This window comes from Takifugu flavidus, chromosome 11 (genome assembly GCF_003711565.1).
Source record: "Takifugu flavidus isolate HTHZ2018 chromosome 11, ASM371156v2, whole genome shotgun sequence".
Classification (NCBI taxonomy): Eukaryota; Metazoa; Chordata; class Actinopteri; order Tetraodontiformes; family Tetraodontidae; genus Takifugu; species Takifugu flavidus.
The window spans coordinates 13,218,065-13,235,472 of record NC_079530.1 but is presented as its reverse complement, the minus strand read 5'-3'; the positions used below and the strand labels follow the sequence as shown (position 1 = coordinate 13,235,472).

General features: G+C 45.0%; 1 protein-coding gene across 1 annotated transcript in view; it reads right to left on the bottom strand.

The window, feature by feature from the left end:
* Nucleotides 1-17,408, bottom strand: part of eys (eyes shut homolog) — a 101,077-nt gene that overhangs the window by 1,303 nt on the left and 82,366 nt on the right. The window contains exons 41-49 of the mRNA XM_057047223.1: nucleotides 16,405-16,513; nucleotides 14,289-14,512; nucleotides 7,760-7,932; nucleotides 4,598-4,780; nucleotides 3,119-3,285; nucleotides 2,234-2,378; nucleotides 621-783; nucleotides 369-541; nucleotides 128-289 (exon numbers count right to left, since the gene is read on the bottom strand). Of these exons, the coding sequence (XP_056903203.1) occupies nucleotides 128-289; nucleotides 369-541; nucleotides 621-783; nucleotides 2,234-2,378; nucleotides 3,119-3,285; nucleotides 4,598-4,780; nucleotides 7,760-7,932; nucleotides 14,289-14,512; nucleotides 16,405-16,513 (1,499 nt within the window). The remainder of the gene's footprint in view (nucleotides 1-127; nucleotides 290-368; nucleotides 542-620; nucleotides 784-2,233; nucleotides 2,379-3,118; nucleotides 3,286-4,597; nucleotides 4,781-7,759; nucleotides 7,933-14,288; nucleotides 14,513-16,404; nucleotides 16,514-17,408) is intronic.

The window sequence follows — 17,408 nt, the reverse complement described above, 5'->3', positions numbered from 1 at the left end:
TTAAATGCTTTGAGCAACAAAATTCCTAGTGTCAGCAAAGTTTAAAGTCTTCCAAAGAAAAGGAACTAATGGTAGAATTCAAGTCAAATGAGTTGGGACGTGCAAAAGCAGATCTGTGCATCCTCACCTGCACTGGCGCTCAGCCGCTGAGCGACGTAGACCAGGATGCCGTGGGGCGATAGCGGCTGGAACTGCAGCTGCAAACCAGTCGTGTGTCTCATCCTCACGGGCCGGAATGACATCCAGGATGACAGGCTGCCACTGAAGAACGGATCGCTGATGGTCACGGCTGAACGGGTGAGAACCAGATGATTTACATGAGGGAGCGAACGATAATAATGGCACAGTTAAGGGTTTAATGATGGGACCTTTGTCGCAGTAGATCCCCGCCGTCCCCAGGGGGCAGCGGCAGGTGTATCCATTCGGAAGAGGGATGCAGGTGGAGCCTTGGGCGCACAGGGGAGGGGGGCTGTGCTCGCCATCACACACAGACACGGTCTCAGAACAGAGCGCTCCCTTCCATCCTAATGGGCACTGGCAACTGCACACACAGCCAGACATTGTGGAACTCTTGCAGCCTCAACTCAGATGAGAACTGTCAGAAACGCATTCGCACTCACTAAACGGAGGAACCGGAGTCCACGCACGTCCCGCCGTGCCTGCAGCGCACGTGGTTGCACGGGTCCACGCCACACTGGCCCACATTGCGCCCGAAGGACGGATGCCCCAGCGGTTGGGGTGCTCCCTCTCTTCTTGTGGAGAACTTCACATCAAAAATGCACCCTTTGAGAAGAGCAGTCATTCCAGGTTAGTCAGGAGGAGGAGTGGGAGGAGGGACGGGGATTATCAGAGGGATGCGCGTCAACCTTTATATTTCCTCAGCAAGATCCTACGTTATGCACGAACCCATAACCCACGTCGGCGTTTTCTCCATCATCATGCATTCCCTCCCTCTGGGTTTTTTTTTGCGTCCATAATTCAATTTCATCAAGGCAATATTTGCCTTGGCCTCCACCTGCGGAGCACGGGGCCCTTCAATAAATATGAGGCCCGAGCACAAGCCTCACAGTCGTCTGCACATGCGGCCCCTCTTCTCTCTGCTGCATTAGTCACTGGCATAAACAGGAAGCAGGGGAAATGTCATGCTCACTCATGAATATTCATGACACGATGCTGTCTCCTTGGCAGAGTCAAGCGATGGCTGCAAACGTAGGCAACAACAACAACAACAGCAGCAGCAAGGTGGGTTGACAGGAAGGAGTCTGAAGGCTGGCCATTTTGGTCTCAGCCGCACATAGGAAACACCCGAAAGAGGGTGAGAGGATGAGGAGAAAATGGGGTGTTCCTTTTTCTCCTTTTGACAAATTGGACAAGCACAAAGGCTTTTATTTCTGTTTCCCCTCCACCGCCCGGCGGCTACAACACCTCCCCGCTGCCTTTCCAGGGAGCTGTGTGGATCGGTTGATAACTGCGAGTGAAGTGCATTATCAGTGTGTTCACTGCCAGCCATCATGATTAGGGCTCGAGGAAGGTCGCACAGATCTGATTAGACTCTCATGAGTTCTCATTACATCCCGGCAAAAAAAAAAAATTAAAAAAAAAAGATTGTGGTTCCGCCGGTGTCACTTGGCTCAGGTAGTAAAGTGACCTTCTGCTTCTGCACCGGGCTCAGTCCATCACGGAGCTGACGAGCGGAAAAAATGAACTAGATAAATATGAAACTGCATCAATGAGCCGTTGTTCTGAACACCAAATGCCATTGTTCACCTGAACCGGAGGCGCCGCCACATTTTTCTTTTTGAACAAGTCGTCGCTGGGGTGCAGAGAATTCCGAATGTGGTTATGATGATATTCACTGTTATCGCTGCGTCTACGGCGACTGTGCTCCGCAGCTCGGCACATGAGCAGGAACAATGGATGCTCCCCTGAATGCATTCCTACACAGGCCCGTTATGAGGGAGCATAAATGATGCCAGTGATGACAACGATTATTTGTATGGTGCCCTTGTTGGAGTGACTTATTAGCATCGAAATAGATTTGCACACGACCAGAGACTGCACAGGGAGTGATTAAAGGGTGTGGATGCAATCAACCGCCACCATGGCCGCGTGAAATAACCCGTGACTCGTCCCACTGCGCACCTTTACCCCCTGATTACAGATTTGGGGGCGACTCAGAGGCTCAGTGCTCTCGCTCCGGACATCAGAGGCGGTTCTATTAAAGGACGCTCACCCTGGAATCCTTGGCGGAACCTGGAGCCAAGCGGCAGCAGTTCGGGGGTGTATTCACTGTATCCCCCCACGAAGAGAAGCTTGAAATCCTTGAGGCCCCGCAGGGGTCCTGGGGAAGATCTTGTTCGGTTTCGTTGTCCATCAACCTGGGCAAAACATCATAAAACTCAATAGCGGGGCCGTGGGAGTCAGCGTGGGAACGGTGAGTAAATGAACAAGCCTGCATTGACTTTCCCCCTCTGTGTACACTGTCAGCCCCAGCAGGTCCGATATTACACCGCCATCTTTCCTTCTGAGCATATTAAATGTTTGAAGACATCGATTTACCGTCCTATTTGGTGCATTTCACGCTTTGATGATGCAATTGACCTGTTTTGGTGATCAAGGCTGTGTATCTAAGACAGGTTTGCCTTTTTATCGTTTGTGTGTGTTAAACAATGAAATGTTGCAGGAGGGGTAGACTTTATGCAAATGCCTGATATTACTTGAATTAGAAAGAATGAAAGTAAGAAAAGCTCAAAGGTTTGATGACTGATACGACTAAGTAAAAGTATCACTCAGTTTTTTTTTCTTTTATCCAAAAGCAGGTACAAAGAGACCATAAAAGCGAGCATAAATAAGGAATCCAACGAGGATCTGACTTGAAAAATGTAAGAGCAGAATAACTTAGTTGCATTTGTTCTGGAGGGTTTTAGGAGGCTGCAGCATCAGCAGTTAAATGAAACTTCTTTTTCCTTCCCTCCTCTGATTTAAAGGATTGTCGGAGGCCTGTGAAGAGTCATTCGGGCTCCCAAGGAAAAGCAACGGTTCAACCCTTTTGGTCCTTGTAAGGAGATGAGAAGAGCGAAGATTTAACGCTACTCTCTGACACCAGCGACCAAATCACCTTCAGCCAGCCCGTTCTCCCGGCCCTTCCGAACGTAACGCTGTGAATGTTGACCCGCAGGTCCAGTTGATCGCTGACCATCGTTGCCACGCCCGATCCCAGGTTGAATCGGTGCACAACTCGGCCGCTCCGCACGCCCAAGACCAGGTAATCGTCCCCGTCGTTGCCTGAGAAACGCATGAAAAAAGTGCAGAGGAGACACACAAACAGAAGACTTCTCTCCAATTAAAATAAAGAAATAAAGCCAAAATCGTTTGACAATTAATTATGCCCTATGTGAGCATTTGCGGGTTCGGTACCTCGCTCAAGGGTATCTCGGCAGTACATCCTGGTACCTCCCCTTGTTACCACCTTCCAAATGTTGTCTGCATGGGGGCTTGAACCGAGAACCCTCGGACTGAGCTACCACCGCTACTCTATTGACAGTCCACATTCTAAAATGTTGTTTTTCCATTTTACATGAGGCTGAGCTCCTCCTTTGGAGATATAGCTGCATATAACTCATGCTGCATTATTTAATAGGTGTCACTCAGCCACCCAGAGTCACATGGTGCAGCTCAGCCAATCAGCAGCAGCTCCAGCAACAACAGCAATTTACAAGCCAGCGATCTGCTGTATTCTATAGTTATGGGGACAGTCGGTAATAAATATTTGCTGTGGGGAATCATAAAACACTTGGCTAATATACTGACTATGCTGCAGTGGGTTGCTTAACAATAACTTTTGATTCCTGCATGTTTCCTGTGCTCTTACTTCACTGTTGTCTACCCATCCTGATTCCAGCAATGAGGTAATTAACTCTGCGTCCTCCCTCGGCATTTGGGACGATCAAAAGAAGCCCCTTCATTAAACCAATTATCATGTGAATTTCTCACATTTCATCTCTTCTAACATGGCGCCTTTGGATGCGAGCCACTTCCTGCTGTGCAGCTCATGCTTCGCAGTATTCCATTATTCACACTCCCCTTGTTTTCTTTTCGCCCCCACCTTGATGAATTGCTCTCCCAAGGGACAGAGAGATGAAAAGTAGTAACCAAGAAGGAAAAAAACAGACGCAGGAGATTCACAAGATTCCGTGTCTTCTCCTCTTCCCTTCCTGCCTTTGATGAAACAGGGTGATGACAGTGACTCTGTGGTTACCTGCTACCGAGTCTGACCCCCGAGAGAGGAAGTCCTAATTTAAAGTGATGGCTGCTGACAGCATCACATTGCACCTGCACCTTCCTGTCCATATCATATAATTAAAGCCCAAACTCGGCTCCTTTTTCCTTGCACCAGCAATTCTGACCCGCTCTCTTTGAAAGCCCAGAACAATAACAATTTAGCAGGAAATCAACCAATAACTGACTCATTGAGGACTTTTTTTTTTATTCTCGTCTCGATGCCAAGATGCTTTCAGGAACTCTTTTAGATTGCATTTAAAGGTGGAACCGTTCTCTTAATTCCGTGGTGCGTTTGGGTGTCTGCATCGGACCTCACCTTGGCCTTTGTGGCCGGCGAACAGCACCAGGTTGTCCCTCACAGCCGTGGAGTTATTGGCCAGCGTGAACTGCAGCCTGAACTCGTAGAAGAAGGTGAAGCTCGGCAGGGAGGAGTGAGCCGCGAAGGACGTGTATCCGAACCGGTCGCCTCCGCTGAACCTGGCCCGGGTGATGCCGATGGCTGCAAGACAAACGCGTGCCCGTTAGTGGCTGGAGGTGATTTCAGGCCTGAGCCTCCCTCGCAGGTTACCAAAAGATGGCACTATTGCTACACATTACAGGCCAGGGCTGCCTGAGCTATTTTCTTTCCTTTTCAGCTATATAACATGCTGACCCCCTTTTCAAACACTATCACCTCCTCAGTCCTATTTTATTTTCATTAATAGCTATTTAGGATGGATTCTGGCCCGGCTTCACACCCGGCGCCACAAGTGCGGCTCTATAATCCCACTAATATTCAATTATGAGTTGGGTTATTTACAACGCACGTGCTCCTTCTCCATTGCTGCACAACAATCCCCTTAATTTAACACAGGAGAGTCAGAATAAATGTCTCTGTGCTACCGGCCGCTGCCTGGCCCTCATTTATTTTTGATGTTCTATCTTAGTTCTCAAGCACCAACCTGGATTTCCTCTCCACTCAGAACACCTTGCAGATTGTGCTGCAGCCTCAGGCGATGGCTGAGCTGGGTTCAGAGCTCTGCTCTGTGGCTGGGCCGGCTCTCTGTTTAGCTGCTGACGTATTAATAAAACCCAAAAACGCTTCTATTACCGTCACTGCTTCAGCAGATGATGGCGGGTCCATCGCAGTGGGCTACATGCTGCCAGAACTGATGCAATCGATTAAACAACCTTGGGCCAGTGCGTCGATGGACAGAATAGGCGCGTTTCCGACCGATATTCTTGTGGGTACCAATTTTAAGCTGGTCCACGAGCTGCCAGACGAGACAGTCAAAAAGAAAAAAGGGATGACGGTTCCAGTGCCCTGACCTCAGAGGTCACAGCCTGTGATCTTGTTTTATGAGGATTAATGAGGGGAAAAAGGGGCCGTACATGTTTCTGAGATTAGAATCACCTGCTTTGTCCTCTGCCACCCCCCCCCCCCTCCAAAATTAAGATGTACGGCCCTGTCATCTGCTGGGTGAGGGAAATCAGCATTGAATTTCACATTTATTCCAAACGAACAGAGATTAAGCCATTTTAAAAAGCTCTTAAGTTGAATATGGAACCGATAATAACCTTGACAGTATTAAACGGACACAGAAAAGGGTGACGGGCGATAACGATGTGATGGAGGAGGCCCGAAGAATCCCGGCGTAACGCATGTTTGCTCGTTCATCCTTCACACTGCAGCAGGAACATAATATTTGACGCGTAAACATGATACACGATCGCGGAGCTTTGCTGGCTGATATTTACCACGTGTTGGAACAGACGGCAGAAGCGAGTCGGCTTTAATGGTGGTTAGAGAACAGACAGCATTAACAAGGAGCAACCCCCCATAAAATGCATCCGTCCATGTTTCAGATATTTACATTAGCAGCAGCATCATAGCAACAGGTTGTGAAATTCCTTCGCCGCCCCACTGACACTCCTGAATTAGAGATACTGTGGATGCCATTCTGTCAAGTGTAACTGGAAACATTAATGAGGGGGTTTAGATGAGCATTATGCCTATTAAAAATAGACTGTATGAGAGGGATGAATGGAAAGATGACGCTCTAAAAAAAGGCTGCGTTACGTAACCGTTTCTGCACACACAGGCTGTTCTAAGGCTGCGTTAACAGACAACCAAACCCACCACTGTTGTCACTACTTTTGCCGTTCAGAAGCTCGTCCCAGGACGCGTTTATCCCCGACTGCAAATCGCCGTCATCAATGTTGTCAGTTCCAAAAGGAAAACGAACCAATTAACCGCATCGCTGCATTTGACTGCATTAACCTTGTTTTCTTTCCCTTTTGTTTTCCTATCAACTGTAAACATTAATCTTTAACACAAGAGCAACTTGTGTGCAAAGACAGGACATTAATAATTCTGAGTGAAGTCATGTGACGATGAATCTTTCATGAAGTCAATTCTTGAGGCACTGCGTCAGCCGCACTTCCTTTTCTTCCCTTTCCTCCATTTCCTGTTTGCCGGTGGACCAATCGAGCGCCAGTTCTCACGCAAACAAGCAAAAACAAAACCACTTTTTGTTCATTAACATTAAAAAAAAGTGAACAAAAGACTACCTGAGAGCGTAGCTCTACTTGACCACAGATACCGGCGGTGTCACCTCGGGGGTGGTTATTTTTAACGGATCTAATCGGGATTAAAAATTCAAATGTCAGCCGTGTGCTTAGTTTGATGGTGGAAGGTTAGACGGCGCTGTGTGACATGTGGGTGCGGATCCTGTCGGGGGCTGTGACATGGCTGAGCGCCTTGTATGCCAAGCACCCTGCTGCTCCAGCGCTCCCTTTAGTGGGGCTGAGCCCTTTGTTTGCCGCAATGTTTTTCTGGTTTATTTACCCTCCATGGCGATGCTCATTCAACAGACCAGTGTCTTGTAATTTCCAGTTCAATTCAGACTTCTATTTACGTCCAAAGTCATCTCTTCATATGTAGATGTGTTCTGGAGATGCTGAATTAGCCATTAGCCAAAGAAAAATGTGCATCTAATGATACAGTTTTCTAAAAAGACATTATTGCTAATCATGACGCTGATGTTTATTCAAAAGCTCATATTTGGAAAAGTGATTCTCTCGGCGCGGCGGGGGGGCGGGGTGTCACTAGTGATGATATCATTTGAAACCGTATACGCACGAGAGAAAAGGTTTTAATGTCGAAGCTGGGGTGTTTTGATTCAGAAATACGTTGAAAGTTCCAGAAAGGGTTTGACCTAATTAGACACAAAATCAATGCAGTATTCCATGTTGACTGTGGGCGGAGCCAAACAGCTGGGAAAAACCTGTAAAAAACTTCAGAACAGTTGAGAAAGAATTGGTCACCACCAGTGAAACCCAGACCCATTGCTTTTGTTTAGCATGCTGACATGCTAGCTTTAGAGTATGTATTGCTTCTTTCTCCATGAACTGCTCACAGATCTCTCATTAGATGTTTACAGCCCCAGCTTTATAATAAAACCATGAAATGTGCCCTGCACTGATCCTTAACACTCACGCTCTTCACACAGGAGACCCTGCCTGCCATAGGGACAGAGGCACACGGCCTCCAGCGGCGACTTCGGGATGCATGTTGCTCCGTGACTGCAGGGGTTGAGCTCGCAGGCGCTGAACTGGCACAGCCTGCCTGTGTAGAGTGGGGGGCACTCGCAAAACCAGTTCTCCGCATCGCTAAAAGAGGAGACACAGAGGGAGGCGGCGTTAGTCCAGAGGTGAAACGTGGGCAGTGAATTTGTAGCGACGTATCCACAGCGAGAGATGTGATGATACAACAACCTACCCAGGAAAGCCTGAAGGCCATGAAAAAGATGTAAAGAGCGAATGCACCCTGGCAAGTACAAAGTGTGAAATACATCAGATTTACAGAAACACAACAATCTAACAGGGTCGCCCGTTGGTCATCTTTTTGAGAGTGTATTCATCGAGGCTGCTAAGGCAGAAAAAGCATGTTTTCGCAACAGCTAATTTACACCGAAAACTCTGACGACGGGTGAAAACGCAGAAGCACAAATTGCGGTCCTATTGCATGCATATGCGTGCAATAGAGTGCTTTCTCACACTTTTAGGGCAAGAAGAGGATGATAAGTGAGTGCGCAGACTAATACGTAGACAGGGACGTTTTAAAGCACTCTGCGATGCGCGCAACAGAGAGGTATAATATCAAATAGAGGAGGCATCGGTGGGGCTTCAAATGTATGAATTAATAATGCCTTCCGAGCAGCAGCACTACAGGACGGGGTTCGGCTCCTTGAAAAACTGGCTCCTTGGAATAAAATATTTACTTTCCATCAACAGAGTTGAGCTTTGTTGGATGCAGCCCTACTAAAGTAGAAAGGGACGCGGCGCTGTGCGGCACAACGGCATGTACGACAGCACGCTAATGCCCGTTAGATTTAGGCTACGCTGATTCACGGCTATGGGGTTATTCTGAGATGATATAACACGGATCCTCAGCAGGCCCAAATGAGCTGAGTCGCGTATTTAACGCACACGTTCTCCATCTTTCAGATCTTTGAACGCCACCTAATTTGTCTGTGTTTTGTCAGTTATAGTTTACGTTTAAATGACGCAATATGCTTAGATTGGTCTATTTTACCCCCCCAGACTCACACTCCAAAAATGTGAGCTTTAGACTCGTTGGCAGGTGTGACTGTTGAGTGCGTTTGTCGTTGCTTTTCATTCATTCGGGGCTTTTTGTTCCACCCGGAGGACGAACAAACGCAGACAGAGAGTAAATGATGGAAATGACAAAGAGCCATAAAGTGCCACCTTCTAATATAGAAGTGCTAAAACACTTTTAGACCTGAAAAAGGGGAAAATGTTGAAGTTTTGGCAGCTAAAGTGTGGCTGCACTGTTTGTTTTCTGACAGAATGGACTGTTGGAGGCAACGCCATGACACTGTTGGCCTTGAAATAGCCCTCCGAAACCCTGAACCAAGTGATACCTCCTGATTTGAAGCACCCAGTCAGCAGAGGGGCTGCTGAGCCGCTCTAAATATGCATCCCTTGCAAATAAACAAACCAGCTATGCTAAACAGCATCTCACCTACACCAGATTTAATTTCCTGACAGTTAATGAGGTGTTGCTAAGGCAGCGGAAGCCGGAAGCAGATGCAGCGTCGGTTCCTCAAAGGTAAAGAGCAGACAGGAGAGGCGACGGGAAACACTTCAATCTAAATTGGTGTAATCAAAACTTGGATGTGTGGGGTGACAAAAGGTTGTTTTAATTTGGCCCACGCAATCCTTTTGATTGCAAAATTGTAGTAATGTTTGCAAACTGGTTTGAATATGTTAATGGTGATTGCTTAAAGCCGCGACTCGCCGGCTCTCACGCCACTCAAAGGCTGCGCCGCTCTGCCGCATCGCGGTCGGGTTGAATTATTGAGGAAGACCACATTTTTAATTTAATGGATACCAGATAAAATGATGAATAATTTACCGCTTAGCTTAGGACATCCCCGTTAGCCTGAACAATAATGGCGGCGCGCTTGATTCCAGTTATTTACTGCATATTCCTCACTGATGTGCATACACGCTTCTGCATGAAGAGCCTGATGAGGTCCTGCAGCCACGTCATCTTCAGTCCCCCCACAGGACATCATGAGAACACTTTATCCTTTTTTTGAATAAAAAGGGCCAGTTGGTTTAGCAGCTATTATTTATACCAGAAGAAGAAGGAAAAAGCGCAGCGCGGTGCCGGAATGTGCCACCAAATTGCTTTCCAGCATTGTGAGCCGCCAATTGGACACCGTTTCACTGCACTATGATGATTCCCGGTGTGTTGCCGGGAGGGAAAATCATTTGAAAGTCGACTAGTTCCACACTCAATTATTTGCCCCCAGAATTTGAGCAAAGGGATGAAGTGGAATTTATACACAGCTTCCACCTGACACGTTCGGGCTCCTGTTTTAGCAGACGGCTGCTCAATATTCCCGTGACCTCTTCCAGGCACCATCGCAAACATTCCCCTGGCACCGAGCGGCAGTTAAGTCTTTTGAACCGTACGGCCAAAAAGAAGCAGATTTTAGATGTTGCTTGAAATAAAACCCTTATAGACGGAGGACGGAGGAACATCTCTCAAGGGGAAAGATTTCCTCAGTCCAGCAGCGGAATTCAATTCTCAGGCAAATAATGTTAACCGAGTCCCACATGTCTGATAAATGAGATAAACTGTTTACGCTGCATGCAATGATTTCGTTTTCAAAAGAAGAACATGAATTACATTATCGGCGAGTAGTTTAAACAGCTGCTTCATGAGAGGTAACATTCTCACCGTTCCTCTCCGACAACAACACATACAGACAAAAACATGAACATTTGGAGCAGAAAACACAACATTCAAAACAACTGAAATGACATTTCCTAAAGCCGGTGAGTAATAATGAAATCAAAGTCACATTATCACTGTGAATTGACTGAATGAGACTGCGGGGCCACGGGCAAGTTTGAGGAACAACAGAGCCGTGGATTGGATTTGAAACTTTGGGGAAATCAGGGCAAGACAGAAAGATGGTTTACCGCAAAGCTCTCGTGTTGCAGAGACCGGCAGAATCAACGATCATTTAAAGATTTGTCTGTGCAGTTATGCAGTGCCTGGGAAAAGAGCACACATAAACTGGCATTTGTGCTTTTAGGAGTACTGCTATTGTACCAGTGATTATGCTGCAGCGTACCAATAGTGGCCCGCACACCATTGGTTGCCAACCCCTGCTTTAAAATCAACCCACACGATGTGTCTCGCCTCTTCGCTGACAATTAAACAAGTGGCCATTTCTACCGTTAAGTGGACATTTTCTACTGATTTAATCACTTCTAGTTCTCTGAACTTTTCCCACCGCTAGAATAAGCATCCATTACTCACAAGTACATCAAGGTTCCACCAGGAAAAAATCTATAAAGAGAAACTTCACAGAGCTTCTCTGCGATTTAAAGCACAGAACAATAAACGATGTAACGAGCAAGTTTGTGCTGGGAACAATCTTCGGGGACGTCACAGAACAGGATGTGATATCGATGTTTTGCAGTGAATTTAAAAAGCTGCTTCTTAAACCTTGAGAAGTTTAAAAAGAAAAAAAAAGTGCAGCAGGATGTCCAATTAAGATAAAATTAGTTTCGCTTTCCTTTAGAACAATACTCGCGGTTAGCACAGTGATTATTCACTCGATCCCACAGTCGCACTCTGGAAAAATAAATACGAAATAATCTCCACGTGGGTGTTTGTGTCCAACCTCGACTCAATAATGAACATGGAGTTCTTCCCTGCAAGTCTGTCAGAAATGTTAAAATTTAGATGCAAATGAAACCAGCTCAATCTTTGCACATAAATAATAAGGGTCCAGCTCCTTGAAGCCATTCATGCTTTGTTCTTTGTTTCCTGTCTCTTTGTCAGTTGGCTCAGCGCGCTATAAAAATTTAACAAGCGAGCTCACGTAATGTCCGACAGCGTGACTTAATGTCTTCTACATGTGTAGCCGGTGGTCGTTCGGTGGACTGAGTGGTTCCTGGTTTTGTCCCGCTTGCTAACCTTTCCCATGCAGCCTTAGAAGTACATACCACACAAAATACAAATAAATTTCATTTGCCAGAAAACTCCAATAAACCATTATCAGAGGAGAGTAAAAGGGTTCAGGATCAAGCTCGCTCCGAGACCCGGTAAAACCTTGATGTCGGTCCTGAACCTTACAGGGAGCCAGTTGGGGGCAGCTAGAATGAGGCTAATGTGCTCCACAGCATAATACAGTACAAAATGAAAGCATTTAATTTACATTATGTACAGTTTTTGGATCCATTGCGTTTGCCAGAGTAGAGGTTTGCACTTGTCCATCATCTTAGAGCTGCCACTGACACCTTTTCAGGCTTTTCATGTGGTGTCACTTCAAAACCCTTCCCCTCTTTAAAAATGAATCATCCGACATTCCGACAAAAGTGAGCAGAAAACCGCATTAAAAGTGTACGAGCTGAATAACCTGAGCTGAACCCCCGTATCGAAACCCATTTCTCCTCTGTGATGTCGCGGCAACGCGAGGGAACGACGCGATCCGAGAGAGCTGCGCGAACTCCCGGTGACCCCTGCCTGCTGCGAGGTTCAAGAGGATGCTGCATTAACACGTATTCATCACAGCGATAATTGCGAGGTCCGCTTCCTCACATGGCAGGCCACCGTGAGCACAATGGTGTCCGCTCCTAATTGGTATTCCAAGAGCCTGATTCCAATATTTCACCGCAGCCCTTTTGAAATTCCGGTTTAATAAAAGCAACTGTTCATTTATGGTGTCATAACCCAGTGACAGAGTTGCTCAGAGCAGCCATTTTGTGGATGAACTAAGGTGGAGGAGCATTGTGGGTAGTTAAAGCATTGCTAAAACGGCGGGCAAAAGTGCTGATAAATAAGGTCTGAAGGCAATCTGGTCAGATTGTGTTTTCGGTCTTACCGACCTCTATTGTGTGTTTCCAGTTGGACTTTAACCCTGCGTATGAGGCCATAGGAAAGACCCGAGGACTAAAAATTAAAATATTAGCCACCACCCGGTTTTGTGTATAAAAACATGAATTCAGTTTGAAACTCCTCATTTCTCTTCAAAGAGAAAGAGGAGCTGAATTAACCGCTGGAACTGATGGAAGCGGTCATTTCAAAGTTAGACTCCAATCCTATTTTATAGATGTGAGGATTATTGAATTCCGAGAAAGATCGCACAAAATTTTCATCCAAAGAAAGTTTCTGGAGCAGCTAGGAACGATTTAGTGCTCAATAACAAGGGAGAGTTTTGAGAAGGGGGCCAAAGGAGGTCACTCCAAATATTCAGATTTATGCGTGTCAAGTACGGTGGCTGAGAAGTGTAATAACATAGAACTTTTATGAAACAAATTTACAATTAAGAGCAGTTTTACATTTTACCAAACAAAATTGAAAAAACGAAACAAATTCACATAAAAAAAAACCCCAACGGACAAAACAGGATAAACTTTTACAAATGATGAACAAAGTCATGGAACACTTTGACCAAGTGTACAAAAAATTAACAGGACAAATTGGACAGAAACGGACGTCAGGAAGTGACCCAGAAGTTATCGTATCGGCCCTGTTGAGAGAAATTTTGCCACCAAAGAAGAAGTTGTGTTTAAATGCTAACACCCTTATGAGATGGTGAAGGAGAAGAATGAGAGGATGCATCCATTCCCAATCGTTTGTCTGATTTATTTTAGAGTTGATAAAAGTGTTCCGAGACTTGTAAATTTGTTTCATCATTTCGATATTGTTTCAAACTTTTAGTGTTTGATAAAACTTCTTCTCTGTTGCACTTCTCAGTATAGAACTGTGAAGGAAAAAGAAGAGGCCGGTCAAGCATGTGTCATCACACTAAAGCTGTCATTTCATGTCCTGTGAAGAAACTTAACAACAAAAATAACCTGCCTAGCTGGGCCTCACACCTTTCCTATCATATTTGTGTCCAAACTGACACCGTCCTTAAATAAAGAAAGATTAGAATTATATTCTTAAAATGTTCCAAAACATTTCCTACTTTGATCGAATCATTTTGCGCCGATTCTCTGCTGATACGGAGCTCGGGACCAAATTCCACAGCACATAATTAGCATAGCGGAGGCCTGAATTCAGATCCATCCAAAGCAGATAAGACGGGCTTTACGCTTCCACATTAAAAGATGGTTCTGGCAGAACGAGGGGGCTGCTGCCAAACTCTCATTTGACTGGCGCGCTGGGTCGGTGCGTGCTAGCTCAGCTGCTGCACCGCCACACGTCCATGCTCGTGTTGTTAGAGATTGGGAGAACAATTTAAATTGGAATATATATTCCTGCAACAGAGACACTGACTTGCTGACAGTTTCATGCTGAGCCACAAACACATCAGAAAATAACTGATTGAATGGGGAGATATAAGACCCACATGGAAGAATACTTTGTAAACACCCCCTTGATTAGTTTTTAAAGTCGCTAAAATATTGTATGGCAATATAATCTGTTATTGGCAGTAATTCAATGATATCTCATGTGAAAGGTGACCTTGTACCTGATACAAGTTCCTCCATTGCGGCAGGGGAGGTGTTGGCAGACCGGTGGGTCACAGTTCTTGATATTCCTTCCCCTCACTGCGTCACCCATCAGGTCACTGTCATTTGAGTTGACCCAGAGTTTCCCAATGCAGCCGACGAATCTCCTCGATCCCGCCGCCGGCCTGTCAGGAGACTCCAAATGGGGCGAAACATCTCCGAGAAATATGGGTCCAAATATTCCCTGTGGAGAAAAACTACGTTTTCTTTCGTACAGTGAATCAAGGACTGCTAAGAATTGACGTCTGGACTTGCTCTGAGGTGCAAGATCGTTTGGAACAACACATTCAGTCCCCACTTCCAGCAGGTTGTAAAAAGAGTGGTTAGGCGGTAAAACGTGCGAGACAGGAGGTTTTTGATATAGAGAAGCCTGCCGTCGAGCATTTTTTAGGGGATTTTTAGCTCCTGGTATTGACGTGACTCAGGAAATGTAGGTTAATTAGCAATTCTTCAAACACAGCTTTGGATATTCAACATCTGGACTTATTTGTCTGGATTTGTGTGAAACTAAACTGTGCTGTGCTGTGTCATGGGCGGACTATATCTTTTGAAATACTGGTGGCGAAAGGAGTTTTAGCGTTTTTCCCCTGGCAGCCATGTTGGGTTAGTTTGAAGACGCAGGTGTGCTATTTTCACACTCCACATTCCTTTCTAGTCAATTCTTTAAAATGGGTATTTTTGGATGCCACCAAACCTGCCAGCCTGGATCTTTAAATTGTTTGACTTTTTATCTGAACGCTGACAACCTCAAAATAACCTCAAATTAAACGTAGCTGAACCTTTAATGTCTGTGATTTATTCAATTCTAATTCAGATTCAAGCTCATCCCAAAGCTGCTTTCTCTCCCATCATATTTTAATTGTTCTTAACTGTCACAGAACCATATTTATTGGTTTACATAAAATTAATTATTACATATGAGAAGGTTTGACTGCTGTTAGTAATTATATCTAAAATAAGTAGGAGTAATATGCTGATGACGTCCTACGTTATGTTAGAGGCGAAATATTTAAATACGCTGTGGTCTCATCAAAATGTCTCTTTTACACTCTTGTAGAGCCTTAAATATAATATACATAATATACTATATATCTAGTTGTGACTAATGAAGGAGGGTTTGATATTAAAATTGGGCTATCACTGCTTTGTGATTCTTATTTAGTTACTAATCAATTTAAACAATCCATATATACTTAAACCACAAGTACATGGAGTAAATGTGGACAAAAGGTGACTGAACAGTATGTAATGCTATAGTTTGAGCCCAGATCGATTCCGTAATGAATGTTTTAGTAATTTAAAATGATGGAAGGAAAAAAACATCTTGGTCTCTCAAATTAGAAGACAATAAATCAAATTGGGGGAGGAAGGAGGGATGTTGCGCCTGTGGGAAGGTTGAGCCCCTCCGCGTCTTTGAAAGTGAAAACAAAATTATTAATTTAATAACAAATATAGGTGCTGTTAATCAAATTAATGAGGCAGAGTGAAACGAGCACTCTGTGCTAAGAACCACCAGCCCAGCGCTGCTACGAGAACGTTACATTAAAGAGGTTTTTCTTTATTAATCAGTAGTGATGAAAATAACAAAGAAGGGTTTTTGTTTTATTTATAAAATAGGTATTTTGTGAATATTCTGAATATTCAGAACTAGCCTTTAAACTCAGTTATGTTGAATTACTGAGGGTTATTTCTTTTATTTCTGTCATTCTCTACCAACCAATTTATTCCCATGAAAGGATGCTAACCACATCACGGTTCACCATCAAGTTTGTTTTTATTTCTAAACAAAGAAACACAGCTAATAGTTAGCATTCTGATTAATAGTAAAAATGGGTTTCCGGAAATAAACAGCTCCCAAAAAATGTTAGCTGGAAGGGGAATGACGGAGAAGTCACAACCACGATTTCTCCGACTGTTTATCCCGTGATTGCCAAGGTCACGGAGTCCAACGAGAAATGGCGGAGTAACATTTTAATTTATCTAACGAAAAGGAGATGCAGATAAGGCGGATTGGGATGCTAATTTCTCATAATTGTTGGACAAAAGGTTGAGTTGATTGCAAGCAGGTCACATTACCTCTGGCGCCGGGCGTGACACGTACTCCTGGAGACGGCGAGCTGGGCCATTATCCGCAACTATTTCAATCATACATGACCCTCCTCGTTTGCCGACGGGCAGATTGTATCTGTGGAAAGAGAAGAGCGAGGGACTGGGGCTGGTTAGAGAGGGCTCGCCGTATCTGATACTCACAATAAATCCAGCAAAGCATGAAAAAAACTTCCTGATGGGGAAAACAGACACAGTGAAGCTTTTAATGCGACCGCAGAGACTGGGAAGAAACCAGCAATGCATATCTTTTATATATATTTTACAGCCTTTTCCATGACTCCTGATTGAAATATTAACATATGTGATGCTTGAAAGGTTTAAGGACACTGCAGGGAGACAGAGCGGAGGGAAAGAACCCAATACAACACCTGTGCAGAAGTGATAATGACAATAATAATAATGTATTAGCATGTATCCTAAGTGCTCATTATGTCACACAGGATTAATTTACAGGCGCAAAAAATGAGGGCAGAAACGGGATATACATTTTAAACCTAATGAGTAGAAAGACAATTTTATCATTTGACCCTCAGAGGGTCTCTGGGGAAATACACTATTGTACTAGTCATTATTGTTGCAGCTGCGGTGTTAAGTAGCTGGTCTACTTGTGTCATATTCCTGCTTGGGCAAAGTCAAGTGATTCCCTCTCTTCAATTCATCATCGGGTTCACGGCGGCAATGTGCAATTGCAGCATCTTTACATTGCACATGCATTATGCAGGGCGCTTTGTGTCGTGCATGAAAAAGGACCCGTGGCGGCATGTACGCGTTGGCCTTTTCACTTGGTCCAGCCGCATGGTCGTGGAATGAAGCGTCTCTGATCTCTGAATCAGTCGGTGCTTTTACTGTTGAAACGAACCCGCACGTCTGCTTTAATGGCCAGATGGAAACAATCAGGGCAATAGCCCTCCTGCTAATTTGAAAAAGACTTCCAGGACACTTCCCTGAGGCAATGGCATGCGCGCGGCTTC